The 25,825-nt window shown below is 49.0% G+C and overlaps 2 protein-coding genes across 6 annotated transcripts in view; one reads left to right on the forward strand and one right to left on the reverse strand.

Annotated features, from left to right (window-relative positions):
• The window catches only part of DNAJC16 (DnaJ heat shock protein family (Hsp40) member C16), a 44,987-nt gene extending 41,261 nt beyond the window's left edge, over nt 1–3,726 (forward strand). For 2 of the 3 annotated variants that reach the window (XM_086715756.1, XM_086715757.1), the window contains one exon: nt 300–3,726. In XM_086715756.1, the coding sequence (XP_086571882.1) occupies nt 300–699 (400 nt within the window). In that variant the 3' untranslated portion in view covers nt 700–3,726. The remainder of the gene's footprint in view (nt 1–299) is intronic. The other variant, XR_015254495.1, reaches the window with a different exon arrangement.
• AGMAT (agmatinase (putative)) lies at nt 3,699–13,635 on the reverse strand. Of its 3 annotated transcripts, none has more exons than XR_015254496.1 (8): nt 13,256–13,635; nt 11,798–12,000; nt 9,027–9,075; nt 7,780–7,975; nt 6,884–7,063; nt 5,197–5,281; nt 4,934–5,070; nt 3,699–4,524 (listed from the first exon to the last, which is right to left on the reverse strand). XR_015254496.1 is itself a non-coding variant. In XM_086715762.1 (7 exons), the coding sequence occupies exons 1-7, from the start codon at nt 13,525–13,527 to the stop codon at nt 4,451–4,453; spliced, it is 1,059 nt and encodes a 352-aa protein (XP_086571888.1). In that variant the 5' UTR covers nt 13,528–13,633; the 3' UTR covers nt 3,699–4,450. The 3 variants fall into 3 exon arrangements, 1 of the variants encoding a protein (XP_086571888.1); XR_015254497.1 differs by having other exon boundaries at nt 4,934–5,035; nt 13,256–13,634; XM_086715762.1 differs by lacking the exon at nt 4,934–5,070 and having other exon boundaries at nt 13,256–13,633.
• Between the last annotated feature and the right edge of the window lie 12,190 nt (nt 13,636–25,825).

Here is a 25,825-nt window from a genome sequence, read left to right on the forward strand (position 1 = left end):
TTCTTCCCTGAGCCTTTCAGGGAGCTCTACCCTGTCGCTCTCGTGTGTTTTTACTGAAGCTGGACACCGAGAGGGTCACAGGGGACACCCAGCAGGAGACAGGGCGATGGGGCAAGCAGAGCGTGGCACGTGTGGAAGCAGCCCTCAGGTCCCAGGGGAATCCCCCATTCTGCCCGTCTCCAGGCCCCACCCGACGCAACGCCTCCTCCTGCCACTTGAAGTCTGACTGAGGCATTCGTGTCCCCTGCGGTTAAAGGCGTCAGGATGTGCCCTAAGTCTTTCTTCTGTCCTTCCGGCAGGAGCAGCTGCCTGCACTTCTCCTTCCTGAGTCTGGACAAACACAGAGAATGGCTGGAGTACTTGCTGGAGTTTGCTCAAGATGCCGCCCCGATCCCAAACCAGTATGACAAGCATTTCATGGAACGGGACTACACGGGTTACGTGCTGGCCCTGAACGGCCACAAGAAATACTTCTGCCTCTTCAAGCCCCAGAAAGCAGTGGAAGAGGAGGAAGCCATGGGGTCTTGCGGTGCCCTTGACTCTTCCCTCCATCTGGGCGAATCGCGGGGGAAACCTTCCTGTGGCCTTGGACCCAGGCCCGTCAAAGGAAAATTGAGCAAGTTGTCCTTATGGATGGAGCGGCTGCTGGAAGGCTCCTTACAGAGGTTTTATATCCCGTCGTGGCCCGAACTAGACTGAGAGGGGCTCAAGAGAGACTTAAACTCTTCAGGCTTTTTAATAGGCCCCTGCGAACAGGCCTTTTCAGGACTCAACCTATCACCGAGGACAGAGAATAGATTCTAGATTATTCTTCTGGAACAGTGGCTAGAAGAATCTTTCCTTTGTCCTGTTCTAACCCGGGAGTGAAAAACACCTCAAGCTGAATCCCCCAGATCAGAAGATTTTCCTGTGGGTTTCTTCGCCCTCGTTTGAATGCCACACCATTTAAAGCAGACTGCTCATCCCCTCTTTTTTGGTCGTCCCGTCCCGTCACATGCTCACACCTCGCTCCCCTGTCCTGTCTCTGTGCTGTGGGAGAAGCTGGGGGCTCCAGCCCGCAGCGGTACCCAGACGGAACCTCGCGAGCCCGGAGTGCCGGTCGGGTCACTTCCCGCCCTGCCCCACCCCCGCTCTGCTTCCGCCCCGGTGCATGCTGCGTCACCCGGACAGCCCACGGCAGCTTCTAGGCCCTGCATCCCGAAAGAGGCCCGGTTCCAAGCAACCTTAACATTTGATAGTTTTTCCAGTAGTCAGTGGCTAAAAGTATATTTGGGGGGTATCCCCCTGCCCCGGTTTGGCAGCCAGAGTTCTAAAAGGCTGGGGATAAGTGGGGGCTCTGCATGTGAATTTGGTTTCCTTCCCAAGACAAAAGAAGGGAGGGCTGGGCAGTGACCGAAGTGACCTCTCGGTGGTGTCCCCCCGGCCGCCGCCTCAGCACTAGATGTCGCCAGGGAGGGATCTGCACGGCAGGAAGTACTGTAATGACTTTGAGCCATTCACGCGTACGTTTTCCCATGCCTTTCTCCCTCTGTCAGTTTTAGGGTATGAATCTTAGGAGCCATGATTTGTGACCTTGTTCTCCGGACGTAGAGATAAGCTGCTAGAAGCCAGTAGATGTTCAATGAAGACACCTCATTCCCACCTGCCCTGAGTCAGGCTCGAGGAACCTCCAGTCGTGTCTCTTTAGTAAACTACCAGACCTGTCTTTGTATCAAGGAACTTAAAATTTCTTTTCAACAATTGTATTTTGAACACTGTTACCCCCAAAGTGCTGTAACTTTGGGCTCTCTTTTGTGACAAGTGACCCAAGACTTGTTCTAGACTCCTGTTTGGCAAAAGGCTTCCTTTGAGCTTCTGGCCTAGATTTTGATATCTCAGTTGCTTTCACTCTTAACTCAACAACTGCTTCACCACTAACAGGGTCCGACCCACCATCAGCACCCAGCTTGCAGAGCTCCAGTGCACAGTGGATCACACCAGCCAGTTAGAGAGCTTGCCTTTTTTTCTTGTCTTTTTTCTTTTTTCTTTTTTTTTTTTTTTTAGGGCAGAACCACCGGTGGAGTTTGAACAACTTCCAAGAGTGGTCAGTTCTCCTGTCAAAGTAAATTTGCCCTTCTATAAAAGGAAGGGTCGGAATCACTGATGGGACATTTACTGAGTTAGTATCTCTTTAATCATAATTGCTTGAAACTAAGCGATTTGGATCCTGAATAATTTAAATATTGAGCTACAGTGGCAAGTAATTAATTATTTAAGCCCAGGAGTTCCTGTAGTTTCCGTGGAGTCTGTAGCTTTATTTAAAAAAGGAAGAAAGAACGAAATCACTGCCAGGCTGCATTTTTTTTCCACATGATCCTCTAAAAACTGGATGCTTGCTCTGGTGGCCGTACCTCCTGGCACCTGGCCCAGGCAGGCGTGATTAAGGGACTCATTTGGTTCCTCGATGCGCCGTCCTCCGAGTTATTTTCTAGGTCTCTTATGGTTGCTGATGCGAGTGGTGTTTTGGTTCAGTGGTGGGCTTTGGTTTTTAACTTCTGGTACTAATGGGATTCGTGACCTTCATTTCTGAAAACAGAATCTCCCCAGCTTTGTTCACTTTAAAAATGTTTCCCATTAAAATCAAAAGCACCTTCGGACAGTTAGCCGCACCCTCCTTTGCACTGAGAAAGGAAAGTGAGAATAGGATTAGAAACATTCCTGGCAAATTCTTCCACTGGTCTGTTTGGGGCTGAAAGAGATGTCCCCCAAGAGGACACTAGGGAGGTTTTACTTCGACTGAACTTCGCCCTTGACCACCCAAGCCTATCCTCCTGAACGTTCCCATGAATTGGTTTACTTTTGTGTCAGATGTATGAGCCGCTGTCACACTCGGCCAATGCCACCTTTTCCCCTCTTGTGTGTAATCACACAGACCTAATTTCAGCTTTAAGTTAACTTCCTGGCCTTTGAATATGTTGAGACTGACAATGTTGTTTTATTTTTAGAAGTAGGGTTTTCTGGTTGATAGAGACTACGCATCATGTTTAGCGGATGGGGATGAAAACTGGCCTAAAACAAGTCTTTGTAGAATACACACCTACTTACAAATATTTTTTTTATCGTCCAGGTGCCGGTGGCATAATTTGTCTAAGAGATTGTCAGCTATGAGTCAGCAGCGTTTCCATAAGACCACCTTGACTTCCATTAAGCACCATGGTCTCTCTCTGCCATCACCTACCGACCGTGAAAATTTGGCCGTACTTTTCAAATTAATAGGCTGATTGCCTCCTCGTTCAGCACATACTTGTTTTTCCTGATTTAAAAAGAAATGAGGTCTAACTGTGTTTTAAGTGATTTGCTTTGTTTGGGAAAAGAGATTGGAAGCAGACACTCAAATTTTTTCCTAAGTAAAATTCTTTAAAAGCTGATGCAGAATGTCTTTACAGATGAAATAATTGCTCGCATCCAAATGCCTGACCTTGTCCCTTGGAAACAAATGCAGTGTGGCAGCTGTGAATCTGTCCACTCAGTTTGTCAAGGAGGAGGATGAAACTTTAGAGAGCGGTCTGAAAAGAAGGTGAATATTTTGCACTTTTGATACTCTTAGGAACAAATAACTCACTTGGCAAATGGTGTCTTTTTTATGTTGTTTTTGTTTTGTATTGTGAACAGGCACTGAAGCTGATGTTATTTTTGTTTTAAGAATATTACAGACTGGAAACAGAAATAAACTATTTTAATGTGTGACGATTACGCATCGCCCTTGCATCAGGAAGAGGAGGATTTGATCGTGGACCCATTCTCAACAAAATTGTATTTGCGTGTAACTCAAACACATGCCTGAATCTTCAGTGCAGATCTCAGGAGCTGCTACCCTAGAGGGTGGGCCAGCGCAAAGAGCAGATGATGCGAAACTGAGGCAGGGAGTAGGTTAAGGAAGTGTCACCAAGGGCACTTTGGAGGCCACCCGCTGTCTGGTTGAAAAGACATTCCATGCGCCCTCCTGGGCTGTTGGCTGGGCAGTTTCTTTGTGAGAGTCTGCATGTTACTTTCAAACTATTTGTTTATGTTCACAAATGGCCTAAAACCCAGACGCAGCCCTGAGTTCCTCAGGAGGAGCCATAGTGTAAAGGAAGAGGAACTGGAGACATAGGAGATGTTTATACGGGATTCTGTCCTATGGGTTTGTTTGTTTGTTTTTTTTTAATTTCACTTCTCCAGTTTTTAGATAATCCTAAACTAAATGCTCTGTCCCTTGTAACAACACACGTGCTTCTCTTTAATTCAGACTCCTTAGAAATATTAGCTGTTGGATCAGACTTCTACTGAATGCCCTGATTTTACAGCCTCCAGTGACACTCTAGCAGAAGGTTTTACTGGCATAAATTTGAGTACTCAGGCCTCTTGCACATAAATTCCTGAGAATCTGTCATCGACACAAGCTGCTGATTTATCAGGAAGAGCACGAGGTTCAGACAACTGTCACTTTGGGGAGCACACACAGCATCTCAAACAGCAGGTTAGCCGCCAGGAGGGCCGTGTTTCCTACAAAGATAAAAAACCAAAGGTGAACACCGAGCCAGCGGGCCGAGCCTCTCGCTTGCCTTTGTGCTGCCTTTCCAGATTCCCTCTTCTGCCCAGCCACCCTGTGGACACGCTTTCCCCTGAACCAGAAGGCTCTTTGTTTACAAACAGATTCCCACCCCAAAGGAAAGCCTATAATAATGGTGTGTATTGTATTTATCACCTACTCTCCTCCGAAGCTAACGGGCCTCAGTCTGTAAGTTCTCTAAATTGAAATTGTTGGGGCGGCCTCTGCTTTGAATATCTCTCCTAAACCAGCTAACTGCCCACTTTTTTAATATTAATAAACATCACTTAGGCCGCGACAATCCACTTCTCCATGAAACAGCAAAGGAGGAGGGGGGGGCTGTGCTATCCTACTACCAATTACCTTATCACTGTTCCTGCGGGCTGGTTTTCCTTCTGCTGACGGGAGGGCAAGCTAGTAAGAGCCACCTCCCAGGGGTGTGTGTTCGAGTTAATTAGCTCACGTCTGTAAGGTGTGGAGCAATAGGTTTATTTTCTTCACTGCAGAACACGCGCAGCAGGTTCCCAAGTTATACAAAAGGACGCAGCCATCTTCTACTTATTAAGCAGATTAATAGAATTTAAACTCGCAGCTGCTTACGGATCACAGTACTGTCGCTTACTCACCAGAAGGATCATAAGGCGGTGACACTTCCACAAGATCACAGCCCACCACGTTCAGGCCTTGACAACCCCGGATGATTTCCAGCGCCTGTCCAAGACCAAGCCTGAGTTGTCCACAGCAGTCACCATTGACCGGGAAAAGCAACTACAGAGATCTCAGTGGATCTCTCCCAATGCATGCCCACCCTTGGACTTGGAGCTGTTGCTTCCGCTCGATAAACGTTTATCGACTGCCAGGCACACTGCTGGGCATCACGTAGACACAAATGGCCAACACACAGCCCCTGCTCCCGAGGGGGTCCATCGTGTGATGACGGACACAAGCAAACCAGTCATTTCAATGTCATGCATGAAAGGCTTCAAGAAAAGCAAGCGTAGGGGTCCCTGGCTGGCTCGGTCAGTAGAGCATGCAGCTCTTGATCTCAGGGTTGTGAGTTCGAGCCCCGTGTTGGGTGCAGAGATTACTTTAAAAAACAAAAACAAAAAACACAAGCGTAGCAAAGTATAATACAAAAACCACCCAAAGAGCTGGGGGAAGCCCTCCCCAAGGTGGAAACACTTAGTTCAAGGAATTGACCAAGCAGATTAGGGATAGGGCAGCCTGGGCAGAAAGACACACGCAAAGACCCCAAGATGGAAAGAAATACCGGCAGTTGGATGTGGCCAGAAGACAAGATAAGTGAGGGGGATGGTAGGAAGAAGTCACGTCATCTCAAAGAGTTTCCATTGTGCCGGTGAAAAGCCCAGAAGAATGATAAACTGAGGAATGAGCATTGTGTCTTAGAAATCTCTCCGAGGGGAACCATGGAGAATGGCTTGGAAGAGGTAGTTGCTAACATGCCCCTTTCTTAGAGGAGATAAGATCACTGATAGGTGTAAGTGGCCTTCATTTATTTACTCAAGTGCCTTTGAGTTCCTAGCCTTTAAGTCAGGCACTGTTCTAGACTGAGGGGTGGACTGGTAAAATAAAAGCCCTACCCTCCTGCAGCTTACCTTCCAGTTATAACCACACTCCAATTCTGCCTCCTGCATTAATTCACACTCAGCACACCTTAAGAAATCTCTATTTGGGGGCCACCTGGGTGGCTCAGTTGGTTGAACATCCAACTCTTGATTTTGGCTCTGGCCATGATCTCACAATCATGAGGGTCCGCACGTCAGGGTCCACACTGGGCACGTCACCTGCTTGAGATTCTCTCTCCCTCTCCCTCTGCCCCTCCCTGCTCATGTGCACTCGCTCTCTCTCTCTCTCTCAAAAAAGGAAAAGAGAGAGCTTTATTTGGATGTTTCTAAAACTCTTGAACTACCTTGGTAGGTAGTCCCATAGTGAGCACTTTTTAAATTTAACCCCCAAAAGATAACGTTCAGTGTTTTTAAGAGGGGATGCTGCAAACTGTCCCCATGAACCAACTACGGGTGATCAGAGGCACAAAGCTCAAATAACAGTTATGTCCCAGAGAAGAAATGAGGGCCTTTGCCAAAATCAGTCCACTCCTCACGCCAGAAGAGTGTTCAACCTGTGGTCAGCCCTGAGCAGAGTAAAGCCCAAGTGCTCTGCTTTTAAAATCCTATCCTGATCCTGAAGACTCACTACACGTCCCAGGAAAGTGGGGGGCGGGGGTGTGGCGGGGGGGGGGCGCTGGCTAAGAATCCTCACCCCCAGGAACTATCACTGGTGAAACCTCCTTACCTGACTAGGGGTGAGACCAGCAATTTCAGGCGTCCCTGTCCCCGGGGCATAGGCGGGATCCAAGCCGTCAATGTCAAAGCTGATGTACATGGGTTTGCCTCCCATCTGCTGCCTCACTTCCCCCATCAGAGGAACCAGGGACTTCATCCAGCAGTCTTCAGCCAGGACCAGCCGGAAGCCCTGAGGAGGCAGGAAGTAAAGAGCGGGAGGTCGAGGCTTCTGCATGGCAGCATTTACGGGGCATTTCTCCTGTGCCAACCCCACGCCAAGTGCTTGTGGACGCTTCACACGTGACCCCCAATCTTCACGAGGACGGAACGGTCGTCCCCGTTTGACTGGTGAGGAAGGGAGGAACGACAGCTGGTGAAGAAGCAGGTAGGAAGTCGAAGCTGCCCCAGGGGGACGGGATCAGAGAGCAGCTTGGCTAGGACGGGAGGGAGAAACTCGGGTCAGCTCGTGGTAGCACCTCCTCCAAGACTAGCCTTGGCACACTCTAAAAGCAGGGGACTTGGGTCTTTCCTGTTGGGATCTTGTCACACGTGTCCACCTAGGAGCCACTCTGCCTGGTGGGGAAGAGGACAGGAACTGGAAAGGTGGCCGCTCGCCTTGGCTTTGGGCCTCCCCGGCTCTTTTCCAAGCCAGCGACGGCCCAGGGATGGGTGTGTTTCCACCCGCCTCCCCACCCCAGCGACGAGAGGCCTCCTTTGCCTCACGAACTAACAGCCTCGCTCCTCTCGGCTCCACGTGACCCTCTCGATGGACACTCGGCCTTCCGTCCCGTTTTCTGAATTTGGTCACTGAAGCCCCTGTTGAATCTACAGCTACCACTGAGGGGGCACCGGACAGAAGGGCACTTTGCAGACTGGGGACAGAGGGAGGGGCGTTTGGTTTGTCACCTGGCTCCAGCTGTATCTGTAGGGATCCAGGGTCATGGCAGAGCCCCGGATGCCGATCTGGACCACACGCTTACAGTCCAGGAGTCCCTCGTCCACGCACCGGCGGAAGGGCGTCCCGTGATAGAGCTTCTCTCCTAGGGCCTTGTCAGCCGTGTCCGTGTGGGCATCCACGTGCAGCAGCCCCACGGGGCCATGCCTGATGACAACACACAGCTCAGAGGCCAGACCTCCTCCCGGGGCCTGAGCACAGCCACCCCCTAGGCCACCGAACTTCCAAACTTCACAGTTCATGGCCACGGAGCGGAGACCTGCCATCAATTACCGGCCTTGCAACTGGTTTCCGTCTGCAAATCGTTTAGCATCTCAGAGCGATAAACTCAGAGAAAGGCAGGCAGAGAACAGACAGGTACTGAAGCTTACCCACCCACTACCTAGCACCACGAATTTTCTTCACTTGGAGACGGAGAGGCCCAGGAGGATGAGAAGGAAGGATGGGGCTCAGGTGAGCTCGGCTGAACTAATCAGAGCCTTTCTACAACCAAGAAGCAGGTTCAAACCCAGCTCCCTCTCCATAATCTCCATCAACCCTGCCGGCCGCCCCAAAGAAACATATCGTCTAAATCGATGCTGGGCAAGCCCAGCCTCCAGAAAAGACTTGAGCCCACCCACCACCAACCAGAAGGCTGCCCACATGTCTTTCCCTCATATGGATACTGGAGCCGCCACCGCCTTGGCCCTTCTGCCTCTTCTTCAAGCTAATTAACCAAAGTTAGTTCGTCCCTGGTAGACTTCCATTACTAGAATATCCATTTTCTCGTTCTCTGGGGAAGGGGCCCTTTCGGGAAGAAACGGGGCCCCTCCCCGGCAAGCAACATCATTGTGCATTTGGCCGTGGAAGCAAAACAGAAACTGAAGTTAACTGGGGTTGTATATTTCACGAGGGGTTCATCTTCCCCAAACAGAGGCACAGGCTGAGCATGCATTCACCAGAGCCGATGTAGGGCAAGCCAGGGTGGCCAGAAGTGTTAAAAATAAATCGTCTTGGCTCCCAGCTGGTGACTGACAGAGACACCTGGAGCTCGCCCGACCTTAATTTTGATCCACAGAAGCAACTCAGCCGGGAATTTCCTATCACCCCAAATAACCTGAGCCAGCAGAGGTCACTTGATGCCAGGGAGTCACAAACAACTCATTCCCTAGCCCCTGAAGTTTGAAACCCTGTGTGGAACCAGACACCTGGGACTTACTTTTTGGCCATCGCTTGCAATATAGGATATGTGATTGTGTGATCTCCACCTGCAAAGAGGAAAAAGTAAAACATCTGACATGTGGATAAGATTGGTGGGGGGGGGGGGGACCGTGTATTTTACAGAGCAATCCTCAAATCGCCCAACGGTGCCACCCTTTTGATTGGACTGAAGAACTATAACATACTCAGCTAAAATGAGGTCTCGTTCAGTGCTGGGAGAATGGCCATGGGATACTCGGGATTACATTGTCATCCAAAAGAGGAAACGGGCACCCGGGTGGCTCAGTCGGTTAAGCATCCGACTTTGGCTCCGGTCATGATCTCACGGTGCGTGGGATCGAGCCCCGCGTCGAGCTCTCTGCTGACAGCGTGGAGCCTGCTTGGGATTCTCTCTCTCTCCCTCTCTCTCTGCCCCTGTTGGCTCTCTCTCTCAAAACAAATAAATAAAATTTTTTTTTTAATTTTTTTTTCAACGTTTATTTATTTTTGGGACAGAGAGAGACAGAGCATGAACGGGGGAGGGGCAGAGAGCGAGGGAGACACAGAATCGGAAACAGGCTCCAGGCTCTGAGCCGTCAGCCCAGAGCCCGACGCGGGGCTCGAACTCCCGGACCGCGAGATCGTGACCTGGCTGAAGTCGGACGCTTAACCGACTGCGCCACCCAGGCGCCCCATAAATAAAATTTAAAAAGAGGAAACAAATTAAAGCTTACAGGTCAGATGTCTGGAACAGCTCTGTCCAGTAGAGCTTTCTTTCTGCAATGACGGGCATGTTCTCTAGCTGCACTGGCCACCGTGGTGGCCACTCCCCACATGTGGCCACTGGAATGTAGCTCATGCCACGGAGGAGCTGAATTTTTTATTTTATTTTAATTACTTTTAATTTTACTTTTTTAAGTGTATTTATTTGGAGAGGAAAAAAACAGCACGAGCAGGGAAGGGGCAGGGAGAGAGGGAGAGAGGGAGAATCCCAAGCAGGCTCCTTAGGGTCAGTGCAGAGCCCGATGCGGGGCTCGAACTCACGAACCGGGAGATCATGCCCTGAACCGAAATTGAGAGTCAGCCACTAAACCAACTGAAAATTAATTTCAGTTTCAATAACCACATGTGGCTAATGGGCACTGCACTGGCCAGCTCAGTACAAAAGTATTACGATAGATGACCATTAAAAACAACAGTAGCCGCATTTACAGAAGCTCAAAATATGCCAGTCAGGATGCGGGGCACTTTATGTGCGCTTTCATTATGTGGCCCTCACACAACACAGTGAGGTAGGTGCTATGATTCCCATTTTACAGGTGAGGAAATGACGCAGGAGGGGCCAGGGAGAGGTAAAGCTGAGATTTCAAACCGTGTCCCTCCAGAAACCACACTCCACACCACGCACGATGTTCTGCAGGCTGGGCCCACGCTTTTGGCAAAAATACATTTGGATATTTGGAAAAAGGTCTGTGTCATTTTAACTCTTTGTGAACTGGAAGAGAAAGAGAAATGGAAGGGTGGGGGGGTGGGGGGATAAGAGGAAAACTCCATAGACGGACAGAGACCCTGACTTGGAGGAAACTGCCCCTTCGCACCTGTCTCTCAAAGTCATATAGGGGCGCCTGGGTGGCGCAGTCGGTTGAGCGTCCGACTTCAGCCAGGTCACGATCTCGCGGTCCGTGAGTTCGAGCCCCGCGTCGGGCTCTGGTCTGATGGCTCAGAGCCTGGAGCCTGTTTCCGATTCTGTGTCTCCCTCTCTCTCTGCCCCTCCCCCGTTCATGCTCTGTCTCTCTCTGTCCCAAAAATAAATAAAAAAAAAAAAAAAAACGTTGAAAAAAAATTAAAAAAAAAAAAGTCATATAAAAGCAGGTTCTTGAAATAGTTAGGAAGTCACAATTGAGCCCCTGTTGTGAGCCTTCCCCCGGGGCCTGGAATGGAGGAGGGAGGTGACAAAGGTGAGGTGGGTAGAGGCACTTGCTGGGACGCAAAATTTCAGGGACACCAAAAACAAAACAAAACAAAACAAAACAAAAAAACCTCAGTAATTAAGATAAATACTAGTTTAATGTAATGCTTTTAAAATTCAAAATCAGTACCCCCCCCAAAAATCCATGATAAATTTTAAAGAAAGATAGGATCAGTAACACTGCTATTCTGAGCCCTATCGGAGCCTCAGGCAAAAGGGAAAAGTCAGTCATATTTATTGTTGACTTTTTGGCACCTCCCCCTCTCCCCCCTTAAATTTTGCACTAAAGCAGATGCCTTGCCTGTGTGCTGACAGCTTAGAGCCTGGAGCCTGCTTTGGATTCTGTCTCCCTCTCCCTCTGCCCACCCCCCTGCTCACGCTCTGTCTCTCTCTCTCAAAAATAAATAAACATTAAAGTGAATGCCTCGTTTGCCTCACCCTAGTCCATCCCTGTCAATCGTACCAGTCCAAAAATGTAAATATCCTCTCCCCAGGGGAGAAGAAACATTAATTAGAGGGGCGCCTGGGTGGGTTAGTTGGTTGAGCGTCGAACTCGATCGTGGCTCAGGTCGGCTCAGGTCACGATCTCGCGGTCGTGGGATCCAGCCCAGCATCAGGTTCCGCACTGAGTATGGAGCCTGCTTGGGATTCTCTCTCTCCCTCTCTCTCTCTACCCCTCCCCCACTCAAAATAAATAAACAAACAAACAAAAAGGATTACAAATTCTCTTTCCTATACCGTCTCCATATTCACCGCGGCTTGCCCGTGATAAATAAACCCTCCGTGCAGAGAACTGCACTTGCCCTCGTAGATGTTATTACCCAAGGTCAGAGGAATACAGCCAGCTGCTACGATTTTCTGATAGGCCTCTCGAATTAGACGGCAGCTGTCCTGAAGGTTGTAAAGATTGACATTCACATCACCTAGATCTGCAACCGAGAGGGACTGGAAGGGGAGAGCCCCCGTGCTAGGGTTGGTTGTCCGAAGCATCACGGATTCTTCCCTGATCCGCCGGGGTCCAAATCTGGAGGAGGAAGAATCATCCTGTGAGCCATCCCTGAAAGGTCAGAGGTCCTACCTCGGCCGGGGTTTCTCAGCCTCTGCACTGCTGATATTTGGGGCTGGATGAATCTTTGATGTGGGGGGCCATGCGGTACATTGTGGGATAGTTCCCCTGGTCTGTAACCGATTAGATGCCAGGAGCAAGTTGTGATAACCAAAAAGTCCTCCAAGAACACCACCAAATGTCCCCTGGGGTCAAAATCATCCCTGATTGAGAATCACTAAAATCCAGGCTGTATACTGAAGAGATTAAAGGCACAGACTTGGAAGCCCACCCATCACCAATTTACTAATTGGCATTAGATAACTTCTTCATCTCCGTGAGCCTCAGTTTCCTAATCTGTAAAATATTTACCTTCCTGGGATGTTATAGGAATGAAGTGAGGTCATCTATGCAAAGCGCCTTGCATTTAGTAGACATTTAATAAATGGTGGCATTTCTACTTCAGATTATTCGTCTATACAGTATTTACATCTGTAAAGTGGCTGAGCCCAATCAGACAGCTGATGCTCACTATTTAGGAAAACAGACTTCACTTCCTCTGCCATGATCTTAGGGAAAAAATGCCTTGGGGCGCCTGCCTGGCTCAGTCCATAGAGTTTACCACCCTTATCTTGGGGTTGTAAATTCCAGCCCCACGATGGGTGTAGAGGTTATTTAAAAATAATTTTTAGGGGCGCCTGGTTGGCTCAGTCTGTTAAACGTCGGACTTTGGCTCAGGTCATGATCTGGCGGTCATGAGTTCGAGCCCCGCGTGGGGCTCTGTGCTGACAGCTCAGGGCCTGGAGCCTGCTTCTGATTCTGTGTGTGTGTGCGTGCGTGTGTGTGTGTCTCTCTCTCTCTCTCTCTCTCTCTCTCTCTCTGTCCCTTCCCCACTCATGCTCTGTCTCCCATTCTCTCTCAAAAATGAGTAAATGTTTAAAAAAATTAAGAATTTAAAAACTAATATATATTTTTTTAACCTTAAAAAAAAAAAAAAGCCTCGTGTTTGAGCAATTCTTGATCGGGTGCCATCTAGATCAGGTGCCATCGGCATTGTGTGATGAGGGAGGGGGGAAACCAACGGTCTGTCAGTCGATTAGGGGCGTTCTGGAGCCGGCACCAGCTTCCACCCCCACCCCCACCCTGGCTGAGGGGAGGCGCCGTCCGTGGGGCTTTCGCGCCCAGTGGCCATCGGGCGGTCCGGCCACGTGTCCCCCAGTCCTGCGGGCCTTACCTCGCCCCGGGCCGGTTGGAGGTCCCAATGTCCAGGGGCACCCCGACGAAGGCGGCGTCCAGCCCCTGGGGGGAGGCCTGCAGCGGCAGCCGCATCATGGAGCAGACGCCCACCGGCCGGGCCACGACCTCGGAGCTGGGGGGCTGGTTCCGGGGAGCATCGGAGGCCCGGCGGCGGGGGCTGCGGCCCAGGTGGCGGAGCCCCGCGGCAGGGCGCGCGCCCCCGCGGGCCCCCAGGCTCAAGGCGCAGCGGGACGCCAGCCGCCGCAGCATGTCACCCGCCGGTCCCCGCAGCGGCCCGAACGGCCGACTGTGCTGAAAGGGCCGGCGGCCTGGGGATCAAGGGCGGGCGAGGGGCCGCGCTCTCCCCGCCTCCTGTCCGGACTTCGGCCTCCGGCTCCCTCGGTAAATAGAACCGGGCCCCGGGGGACGCCCCCGCCCCCACCCCGCGGCCACCGCACTGTCCCTGGGGTCTGCGCCCCGCAAAAGCAAGCCCTTGGCGCCTGCTTCTCCCTTTCAGAGTAGTATTTTTTAAAAGCAGAAAGAGTTAAAGGGGGGAAAGAAAACTTTCTCTAAGGAAGAGAAATTGGAAATGCATTTTTTTAAATAATGTGTTACGAAATGCCTGGGGTAAGATTCCCGGGAAGCAGAGTCTCTTGTTTAAGTTTATTTATTTTGAGAGAAAGAGAGAGAGCATGCGCAGGGGAGGGGCAGAGAGCCAGAGCGAGAGGGAGAGACCGAATCCTAAGCAGACTCTGCACCATCCGAGCTGAGCCGCAGGCTGGGCTTGAACACCTGACCTGTGAGATCAGGACGCCAGAGGAGATCAAGAGGCCTGTGCAACTGAGCCGCCCAGGCGTCCCAGGGCGTAGAGTCTTTCCAAATAACCTTTTTTTAAAAAGGCCTTAGAGACCAGCTTGGTGAAGGTCACACTGCCAGGGGGCCCCCTAATCTCCAGTCCTCTTTATTTCGGGGGGGGGGGGGGGGGGACACCACCAGGAAAAGAAAAAGTGACTTGTCATGAAGTTATGTGAGCCATGGGTGGTGGTATACATTTTTAATCTCTGGAAGTTGAAATTGAATGGAAGAGGCCGGCATTGGCTTTAAACGGTAACCTTCATGGGGCGCCTGCATGGCTCAGTCGGTTGAGTGTTGGACTTCAGCTCAGGTCATGACCTCTCAGGTAGTGAGTTCAAGCCCCGCGTGCGGCTGTGCGCTGACAGCTTGGAGCCTGGAGCCTGCCTCAGATTCTGTGTCTCCCTCCCTCTCTGCCCCTCCCCTGCTCATACTCTCTCTCTGTCTCTCAAAAATGAATAAATGTTAAAAAGAAAAAATTTTCAATGGTAACCTTTACATGTACGTCACGCCTTAAACCCACACCGCCCAGCCTCCACTCTGCACGATGGGGGCAAAGTTTCCTAATGGTCAATCCTGGGTGTTCAGTGTCGCAAGAGGGCTGCAGAACAGGTCCCTGCCGTTTTCCAGAAAAAAAAAGCGACCCTCCCTTACCACCCCTATGGACAGATTCTACCACCATTTCTCCGATAGTGTTTGTCCTGGCTGTATCGTTTTCTTTCTTTCTTTTTTTTTAATTTTTTTTTAATGTTTATTTACTTCTGAGACAGAGAGAGACAGAGCATGAGTGGGGGAGGGGCAGAGAGAGGGAAACACAGAATCCAAAACGCGCTCCAGGCTCCGAGCTGTCAGCACAGAGCCCGACGCGGGGCTCGAACTCACAGACCGCGAGATCATGACCTGAGCCGAAGTCGGACGCTCAACCGAGTGAACCACCCGGGGCGCGCCCCCCAGTTGCCCATTTTCTGACTCCCCACCTGGATGGTCTGATGGCACCTCAGGTGGCCTGTGGCTCAGCAACTTTCCACCTCCTTCTTGATCCTGCTCTCTGCCCAATGCTTTGCTCAGTCCTGGTGGTTCCCTGCTTACAAGACCCCCACTGGCTCCCTCTGTTGTTACTGTGGTGCCACCTACAGCTTTCCACTTGGTGTCTCCACTCTCCCACCAGATAACGCTTCCTGAAGCCAATCCACTTTTTTTTTTATAATGTTTCCTTTTGAGAGAAGAGAGAGCGAGAGAGAGACAGAGCGTGAGCGGAGGAGGGGCGCAGAGAGAGGGAGACACAGCATCAGAAGCAGGCTCCAGGCTCCGACCTGTCAGCACAGAGCCCGAAGCGGGGCTCGAACCCATGAGCCGTGAGATCATGACCTGAGCCGAAGTCGGACACTTAACCGACTGAGCCACCCTGGTGCCTCGCAATCCACTTTTTAAATTCTGTTTCCCTTCGTGCATCTTCCAGTACTTGGCTCTCGAGCCACGGTTCACCTTACACAGCCCTCACTTTCTTGCCTCCAGTCCTTTGCTCACGCCATCTCCTCGCCCGGAAGGTTCTCTCCCACAACCCTCATCCCCACATGCCAATGTTCTGCTGAAGCCTGTGCTCAAACCACTGTCTCTGGAACTCTTAAAACCCTTAAAATTCTCAGTTTTCAAGTATAGGAACTGGGATCAGGAAAAAAAGTGAAATCCTCCCTCCGCGATCCACGTATCTCCATTACTTAGGACAGGAGAGAGAGCTCATTCGCATTTCCACCGGGCTTGGGGCGACAGCTCAAGGCAACGCTCTATCCAGCACAACGTCTCTTTGCAGTTTCATGCTTGATCTTGCAAATGTGTGTGTGTCATTCCATTTCATAATACCTTTATGTTAGCATTAAAACATTTGGTATTATTTACCAGCTAAATGTTCCCCCCCAAACTTTTCTTTTTAATTTATTTTTTATTTTTACATTTATTTATTTTTGAGAGACAGAGAGAGCGTGAGCAGGGGAGGGGCAGAGAGAGAGGGAGACACAGAATCTGAAACAGGCTCCAGGCTCTGAGCTGTCAGCACAGAGCCCGACGCGGGGCTCCAACTCATGAACTGTGAGATCGTGACCTGAGCTGAAGTCGGCCGCTTAACCGACTGAGCCACCCAGGCGCCCCAAAATTGTATGATTTCTCTATGTGTGTCATGGCAGGAAAAAGTTTCCAAAGCGCCGTTCTGGCAAACTCTAAGTTCCGATCCGTGCTTCATCCTTTTGGCCAGCCTCTAATTTGCGGTGCCTGAGAAAACAAAACACAGGAGCGTCTGGGTGGCTCAGTTGGTTAAGCATCCGACTCTTGATTTCAGCTCAGGTCATGATCTCACAAACTGTGAGCCCTGAGTCGGGCTCTGGGCTGACAACATGGAACCTGCTCAGGATTCTTTCTCCCTGTCTCTCAAATAAATAAACTTAAAAAAAAAAGTAATAGAATAAATGTTTGGTGGGTGAGTGAGTGCAAGACTGAACAGATCTTCTGGAAGCTGTGGAGACCAGCTCTAGGGTGATGAAAAGGCCGTGACAGCCGAAGCATGTGAGGAAAACATTGTGTATGTTCCGGCTATCTGCGTGGATTCCCTTTGGCCTAAAGAATGACACAAGGGCTCCACAGGAGGAGTCAACACCTTGAACTTGTCTGTGCTTGCAGAGACTGAAGAAATGATCCTGCATCAACTCCTGCCTCCGTGAGACACCTGGCGTGGGGGGGAGGGAGCTTTCTGGGACACTCTACTCACTGTTACACTCCTTTGTCCACCGGCCCTAAAGAAAAGTAGTTTTCAGCATGTTTAGAATACTTCCATCAAAGTTGGTCAGACTCCCCACGCTTCACCTATAAAGTTACGTACTCAACAATCCCTCAGGGAATGCTTCACACACGAGCGTGGAGTTACCTCCAGCAGTGGTATCATCATTTCTGAATCTCGAACATAATACGTACTATTTGAACAGGACATTGGTCGTTCGGTCTATTCAGCTTGCCCAGTGGACACCGGGCGCCTCATTGATCCAACCACTTTTATCCAGATGCCATGTAAATGGCCCGCTCAGTCTCTCTCTGGTCCAAATGCGGCAAGAGAAAGGGAGGAGAGAGCATGAATTCATCCCAGGCAAGATCCACCCACTGACGTTTAAAGAATACCACTGTCCTGTAGTTTCAAAGTCCAGCCAGGAGAGGGCACAGAAAACTTCTGCTCGGTCGGCTAATAAGGAAGAGGAGTTTTAGCAAATGGACACAGCGCTCCTTCAATCTTCTATCATGTGACGCAGAGTTTAGGTCATTTAGTCTGATTTCATCAGCCCACAACAATTTTATCATGCAGTAGGCCACCTTAATGTGATCTTTGCACCGTTTAATTCTCTCTTGCAGAAAATGTTCAGATTTCTTTAAGGCCCCGGCAGTTTCCCCTGATTTCTTTCAGACGGCAGTCCTCTTTGCCTCTCGCAGGAAGTCAGCTGCTTCTGAATAGCACCTCTTCCCCTGCAAAGTGGAGACTGGAGGAGCTAACCTCTCCTGACTTCTTGGTGCTGACGCACAGCTGAAAGTACATCGTCAACCTGCTCCCGATGGTGCGAAGGGCGTTAGACAAATGCGGGGCTGATTATTAACTATAAACTATATACCCTGAGTAAGTAGACCTGACTCAAGTTACTAGTGAGACTGAATACTCAGTAATTGAGGACTAAAGGGACTGAGGCTTAAAACCCAGGTTCCAGAATGATGGAAACCTCAGGGACATGTGGGAAAATGCCATGGAGACAAACCCATCTGCGAACCAACTCATGCTAGGCAGTTCAGACCAGGAGAACGTCATCATGCATGTTTGGAGGAGAAGGATCCAAGCGTGAAGTACAGATCTCATACAACAAAGCATGTATGATACAATGTTTCCTGCAGTATCATAAAGTCAATGGGATGAGAAAGTATTTGTTCTGTTTCATTATGACTTACTTTTACATCCCAGTTTCTGTCTGAATTGAACACTCGATGTATATTATCTCGTTTGTCTTTCCAATTACCCTACAGATAAAACATATTGTCTATATTTGATAAGGAAACTGAAGTGCTCAGCCAGTGATGTCACAGTATAGTGCGAGGCCATTTCCTCCCCGGGGATCCAGGATTAGAAACGGCCTTACCTGTTAAAGGTTTCAGTCAGAGTGGTTGGGAGAGAGTGAGTCTCACCATTTTTGGACAGTTAAGAGGATTAAAAAAAAAAAACAAAAACAAAAACCTCCCCTGAATTGACATCCTTCCATAGTTGTTATCAAAACTATTTCCAAGTTCCACTTTGACACTGAAGATCCAGGCTCCAAATATTCACTTCATGACTCAAACCTGGTTTCTGGAATGACAGCCATCAGCTAAATAATTTGTTTTAGCTTAGAGTTCAAAAACCAGAATGAGAACAGAATTCGGGCTTTCTGATTTCTAATTTAATATCCTGTCCACTGCCTTGTGGATGGGTCAAATCGAACTTTTTTCTTTTGGTGTCACCCTCGGCTTGATTTTCTCTCTCTTTTAAAGTTTAATCTTGAGGGCCCTGGGTGGCTCAGTCGGTTAAGTGTGTGACTTCGGCTCAGGTCATGATCTTACGGTTTGTGGGTTCGAGCCCCGCGTGGGGCTCTGTGCTGACAGCTCAGAGCCTGGAACCTGCTTCGGATTCTGTGTCTCTCTCTCTCTGCCCCTTCCCTGCTTGCACTGTCTCTCTCAAAAATAAACAAACATTAAAAAAATAAATTTTAAGGGGCGCCTGGGTGGCGCAGTCGGTTAAGCGTCCGACTTCAGCCAGGTCACGATCTCGCAGTCCGTGAGTTCGAGCCCCGCGTCAGGCTCTGGGCTGATGGCTCAGAGTCTGGAGCCTGTTTCCGATTCTGTGTCTCCCTCTCTCTCTGCCCCTCCCCCGTTCATGCTCTGTCTCTCTCTGTCCCAAAAATAAATAAACGTTGAAAAAAAAAATTAAAAAAAAAAAATAAATAAATTTTAATCTTCCTTTTAAAATCTTTACTTCTTCTGATTACAAAATTCATACATGTGTATTGTACAAAGTGAGAGTCCATCATTGCCTACCCCTACCCAATCAAGGTTGTATTTCATAGCATATAAGGCTTTTGAAAAAAATCAAAACTGGGCTTAGCTTATATAAAGTGGTTGGCAACTTCCTTTGTTTCACCTTAAAATGCCTTGGAAATCTTCACAATGAGTTTTTTTTTTTTTTAAACCGCCTTATTTAGGTATAATTTATATATCACAAAATTCACCTATTTTTAAGTGTACAATTCAATGATTTTTTTTGTAAACCTGTGCAACCATCACCACAACCCAGTTTTAGAACATTTCCCCCATCCCGAAAAGTTTTCTCGTGTCTGTAAATAAGCTTTTTTAGAGGGTGCATTTTTGTGGATAATTACAATCATGAATAACAAGTCCCAGAAATTTCCATTTTGCCTAGCTTTCCCTTGCTGCTGGCAGGCAAGAAGAAAATTGCAAAAGCCCATCAACAAATGTTGGAAGAAAACACCATAAGCTGACCGACAGCTGTTGGCTCAAAATAGTTTATTCATCCACTCCAGCTTTTACAGAGTGTTAGCCAAGTATCAGGCTATTGGTTAAGTCTGTAGGGACATAAAGACAGATAATAGCTGTCTTCTCCTGGAATAGATTGGGTGTCAGTTCAATAGCATGCAACCTAAGAGTTTCAAGATTCAATGGTTTTGAATCATAAAAGTGTTCCAGATGGGTGTGGTATTTGGATTTCCACTTCCAGAAGTCAAGAGAGAGAAACAGAGATGATTTCCTTTCCCACCTCAAACAACCAAACGAGGACAAAAAATATGAAAACAATGGTTTTTTTTCAATACACTGAACATATGGCCACAACGGATAGTCATCCCGAGCAAGAACAACAAAATGGGGTGAGCCCTGGTACTTGCCCTGGTTTTTTACCGCGAGCTTATGGGCTCAGAGTCACAGAGAGGAGAGCTATACACACACACACACACAGCAGAGAGAGAGAGAGAGAGAGAGAGGAAAGGAGAAAGAGACAGAACCCCAGAGATCTGTAGATGGCCCTCTTCTGGTATTCACCAAGTCCTGCTTTGCACGTTTATGTAAGAAAGTTACCCAAGGTTGGGAAAAGAACCGCTTGAAAGGCTTAGAGGGAAAGGTGCTCACCAGGGTAGGAATAGTGCCTATTCCCACTAGCCAAATAAGAAAAACTTGTATAATTTATGGGGCATTTAGAAGAATATTCATGAAAGTCTTGCCTCAGAAGGAATAATCAGCCCTAGAACTAGCATTGCTCCGGTCCTAACAAATCTTAAAAGCAAGACCCCAGGGGCGCCTGGGTGGCTCAGGCGGTTTAGTGTTGACCCTTGATTTTGGCTCAGGTCACGATCTCAAGATTTGTGAGTTTGAGCCCCGCCCGTTATCAGCTCAGAACCTGCCTGGGATTCTCTGTCTCCCTTTCTCTCAAAATGAAGAAATAAACTTAAAAAAAAAAAAAAAAAAAAAAAAAGCAAGACCCCAAAGAATCAATCTATTCCCAAGTAACTTCACTGCACCTCAGAACAAAGTTTAAGATGTAAAGGAACACAGAAATATCCAGCACGAAACACGGTAACACTCACGATACCTGGCACCCAAGCATAAAATCCCAGGCATGGAAAGAGACAGGTAAATGTGGCCCATAACGAGGACACAAACCAACCAATAAAAACTGACCCAGAAGTGACACGGATGTTAGAATTAGCCAAGATGGGGCGCCTGGGTGGCTCAGTCGGTTAAGCCTCGGACTTGATCTCGCGGTTCACGGGTCCACCAGCTCCAGCCCCGGGTGGGGCTCCGTGCTGACAGCTCAGAGCCTGGAGCCTGTTTCAAATTCTGTGCCTCCCTCTCTCTCTGCCCCTCCCCAGCGTGCACCCTGTCTCTCTCTCTCTCTCAAAAATAAACATTTTACAAAATTGGCCAAAACATTAAAACTATTAAAACTGTATTCCCTATCTTCAAAATATTGAGTAGCATCATGGGAAATTAAAAAAAAAAAAAAAAGATTATAACTGAAATTTTAGAGCTGAGCTACATACAACTCCCAAGCCCACGGCAAATATATACAAACATTTTTTTTTTTTTTTTTTTTTTAAGTATTTGACTCTTCACTTCGGGGAATATCTTTTTTTTTTTTTTTTTTTTTTTTTAATGGAAATCTTGTTATCCTCTGGTCTGCAACTATTCAAGACACAATCTTCTCACCCAAGACGCATTAGTAGCCCATAGAGTCCCCACTGCCCATTTCCTTTCTGTGACCAAGGCAACAAGCCTAAGCCCTGACATAAGGCGCAAGGAAGCTTCGGGAAGCCACCCACGCCTGGGACTTGCACCAGGCCCCAGTTTCTCGGCTCGCCACGGCGTCGGTCACACACCTCCGCCCCGAGCTGGAGTCTGAGCCAGTTCTCCCGAGCCGCGCTAGCCAAGGCGGGGAGCTCGCGAGTTCACTGGCCTAAACCGGCGCGGCCCCGCGGCGCCTCGGCCGCCCGCTCGGTCTCACGGGACCACGAGCCCGCCCGACCGCAGGGCGCACGGGGGTGGGGATCGCCACCTGGGCTTCCGCCACAGAGGTGGCGGCAGCCGCGAAAAGCCCCCACAGGGCGCGGCACATCCAAAGCCCTGGCCGGGTCTGAAGCTCCGAACTCTACCTCCCAGGATAAACCCAGGCGGGAGGGTCGCCTAGCAACCAGGAGCCCAGAGCGCGGACGCCAGGCATTGGCCTGCGCGTGTCACGTGACGCGGCGCCCCCGCCCACTGGGCCATTACGCTGCAGCCACGTGATGCGGCGCAGGTACGTTTCCGCAAGGCTCTGGGACCACGGTGATGGTGGCTTCGCAGGAGGACCTCTTGGGGTTTCCTTCCCGGTGTCGCGCGAAGTCCTGGCCTTGCATGGCGTGGCCAGAGAGTGACCAAGCACGTAAGGGGCAGCAGGGACCCTTCCGCACCGGCGACGGTGAAGCGATAAAACGGTGCTAACTGCGCTCGTGAGGCTCCTTTGGTCGTGCAGGAGCATGTCCTGAGAATAAGACTGGTCAGGTGCTGCAGTCCGCCTCCTGTGGGCACAGAAAAAGTTCTGTGAAGTTTGTAACATTTAAGAAGGGGTGACAGGGATATCAAAGCTATTGAGTTGGACGATATATGCAGCACTGGCTGGAAGAGATCTTGCATCTGGAGTAAGAGGACTTTCTTGGGGTGGAGGGTACAGTCTTGTTGAGGTAGTTATTGGAAAGGTACAACTTCAACTGAATTTAGAGAACTAATCCAGCTTCTCAGAACGAGGGGGCAGAGCCTCATTATCTACGTCAGTTCATAAAATCTAGGGACCCCGTCGCAGGCTACTCCCGTGACCCGCACCATCCCCCCTCCCTTGCACCAGGTGAGGCCTGGGGGAAAAATACACACATGTATCTCGAATAGGAAAGGGGTTTAAGGAGATGACTGGGACGGCCCAGATCTTTTTAAAATTGCCAGGGGTTTGGGGCGCTTGGGGGGCCCAGTGGGGGCCCGTGGGTCTTCTGCTCGGGTCATGATCTCTCGGGACATGAGTTCATGAGCTCGAGCCCCGAGTTAGGCTCTGTGCTGACAGCTCAGAGCCTGGAGCCTGCTTCAGATTCTGTGTCGCCCTCTCTCTTTGCCCCTCCCCTGCTCATGCTCTGTCTCTCAAAAAAAAAAAAAGAGATTTAAAGCCGCCGTGAGGTTTGGCAAGACCATTCTTTCCTTCTAATACATTTCAAGCTAGCAAGCAGAGGACTTTAAAATACTATATATACTCTGGAACACTGACACATATCTTGTGGCCATGCTTGATTCCTCTTTTCTTCCACACCTTGTGTTCAGTGCATCTGCAACTCCTATTGGATCTACCATCAAAATGAATTCAGAGTCTGACAGCTTCTCACGACCTCTTCAGCTACCACTGTGGTCAGATTTCCCACGGTCTGTCCCCTGTCACCTGGGGATTTTTTTGCTGGATCTTTTTTTTTTTTTTTCTTTAAGTTTTTATTTTCAAGTAATCTGTACACCCAGCACGGGGCTTGAACTCACAACCCCGAGATCAAGAGTTGCACGCTCCACCGACTGAGCCAGCCAGGCACCCCTGTTGCTGGTTCTCATAGTCTCCTCATGCCTTCCTCCACGAGTCAGCTAAAGTGATTTTTTTTTTTTTTTTTTTTTACAGTAAGCTCTGTGCCCAACTGGGACTCAAACTCAGGAGTCCCGAAATAAAGAGTCGCATGCTCCACCGACTGAACCAACCCGGCACCTCAGTCAAAGAGATCCTTTTTTTTTTTTTTCAATTTTTCAAATTATTTTTTTTTATTTTAGCGCGAGCAGGGGAGAGGGGCAGAAGGGAGAAAGAGAACCTCAAGCAGGCTTCATGTTCAGCGTGGAGCCCAACGCAGGGCTCGATCCCACAACCCTAGGATCATGACCTGAACCGAAATCAAGAGTTGGACACTCAACCGAGCCAACCAGGTGCCCCCAAAGTGATCTTTTAACACACGCATTACGTCATGTCATTTTGCTCAAAACCCTTCAGTGGCTTCCTATTTCAGTGAAAGCCAAGGTCCTTACAATCTCTTGCCCCATAATGTGGTCCTGTGGGTTCCTGTCTACTTTCCTCCTCATTCATTGATTTCCAGAAGTGCTTTTCTTCATTCTGTTTCTTGAGTGGGTAAGGTACGCTTCCATATTTAGGTCTTTATACTTGCTTTTACCCTGTGCTGAGTATCCTTGCATTGTCCACGTGATTTACTCCATTCCGCTTCATCCTGCTTGGATGTTACCTTATAAGACAGACCGCCCTCTGTGAAGTAGCAACCACTGAATGCTCAAATTGCTCCCCCCAGTTACCAACACTCCCTACCCTCTGCTTCCTTTTTTTCCTTCTAGAGCGTTTATCACCAACTGACGCATCCTATATGTTCTCGATAGAATGAAAGCTCCATGTAGGGGCGCCTGGGTGGCTCAATCGGCTAAGCGTCCAGCTTCAGCTCAGGTCACGATCTCACAGTTTGTGAGTTTCAGCCCCGCGTTGGGGGGCTCATGGGCTGGATTCTGCTTCGGATTCTGTGTCTCCCTCTCTCTGCCCTCCCCCCGCCCCATTCATGCTCTGTCTCTCTCAAAAATAAATAAACGTTAAAAAAAATAAAGAAGGGGCACCTGGGTGGCGCAGTCGGTTAAGCGTCCGACTTCAGCCAGGTCACGATCTCGCGGTCCGTGAGTTCGAGCCCCGCGTCGGGCTCTGGGCTGATGGCTCAGAGCCTGGAGCCTGTTTCCGATTCTGTGTCTCCCTCTCTCTCTGCCCCTCCCCCGTTCATGCTCTGTCTCTCTCTGTCCCAAAAATAAAAATAAAAACATTGAAAAAAAAAAAAAATTAATAAAAAAAAAAAAAAAAATAAAGAAAAAAAAAGCTCCATGTGGATAGGGTCTTTGCCTTGTTTCCTGCTGTACCTAGAACAATGTCTGGCATTCAGTAGGTGTTAAGAATTGTTGAAGAAATTAATGAATGGTCTATGTCCAATACAGTTCTATTGCTGATTATGGTGAGTGAACCCAAGTTGTTCCAAGTGGCTAAAAGACTTTGAACATATCCATGATATCGTAATGATTCTCACATTGGCAGTATCCACTAAGAATGTTTTGTATCTACTTTATATCTTAAAAGCTGACTCTGTACTCTTCGCCATGACACCTGAGATCCCTCCACAACTGTGATGCGGTGTTCCAAGCAGAAGGACACTCACATTTGTCATGAAAAACTGGGAGCTTCCTGAAGGGAAAGAATAGAAAAGGTAAAATAAATAACAAGGATAGATCAACAAACTCCTGGTCAAATGTCAACAGAACAGGTGAAGTAAGCTCGTGTCAATCCAGAGGTTCTTGGGAAAATTTACTTTCCCAACCAAATTCCCTGAAGCCTAGAAATCTGCAGCTGATGATTGATACCTTTATCCCCTATTAAAATGCAGCTAGCTACCATAAGAGAGAGCATACCGAGTTTCATACCGAGTTCATTAGTACCTTAGTGTGAATTAGTCCAGCTCCCCCTTTTTTTAATGTTTATTTATTTATTTATTTAGAGAGAAAAAGAGAGAAAACGAGTAGGGGAGGGACAGAGAAAGGGAGACAGAGAATCCCAAGCAGGCTCTGTGCTGTCAGCACAGAGTCCGATGCAGGGCTCGAACCCGCAAACCGTGAGATCATGACCTGAGCCAAAACCAAGAGTCAGATGCCCAACGGACTGAAGCACCCAGGCACCCCAGGCCACCTCTTTTCTTGAGAGCAGGTTTTAAAAAGGCAAGTGAGGAAAGCAGGACCCATGAGAACTAAGAGGAACAGGTGGAGAGAGAGTCCATGAGCCAAGGAAGGAGCATCAGGTTGAGCTTGCCAAGGACAGACTTTGGCCTGTTTTGTACTTCTGCCCAGGCTGACTCTGGTAATCAAAGTACATTTTGATCTCTAGCGACAAACTTCTGAGTAGGCAAATTATGGTGCTTGAAATTAAAGCCATAATCACCTTCCGTGTTGTGACAGCACGGAGTACACGGTACCTTGGAAATGAGGAGTTGACCTAGAATATGGTGGGACTGAAATGCTATCGGATTTTAGGAAAGATAAGCGGGAAAGGGAGGAGGCATTGCATTATACA

This window comes from Puma concolor, chromosome C1 (genome assembly GCF_028749965.1).
Source record: "Puma concolor isolate L17-30 chromosome C1, mPumCon1.1.hap2, whole genome shotgun sequence".
Taxonomy (NCBI): domain Eukaryota; kingdom Metazoa; phylum Chordata; class Mammalia; order Carnivora; family Felidae; genus Puma; species Puma concolor.

Coding starts and splice junctions, on each gene's coding strand:
- AGMAT (XM_086715762.1), bottom strand. CDS start 13,527: ATGCTGCGGCGGCTGGCGTCCCGCTGCGCCTTGAGCCTGGGGGCCCGC. Junction 7,976..9,026: donor TTGCAAGCGATGGCCAAAAA/GTAAGTCCCAGG, acceptor TGTTGTCATCAG/GCATGGCCCCGTGGGGCTGC. Junction 5,282..6,883: donor CTGGTCTCACCCCTAGTCAG/GTAAGGAGGTTT, acceptor GGTCTTGGACAG/GCGCTGGAAATCATCCGGGG.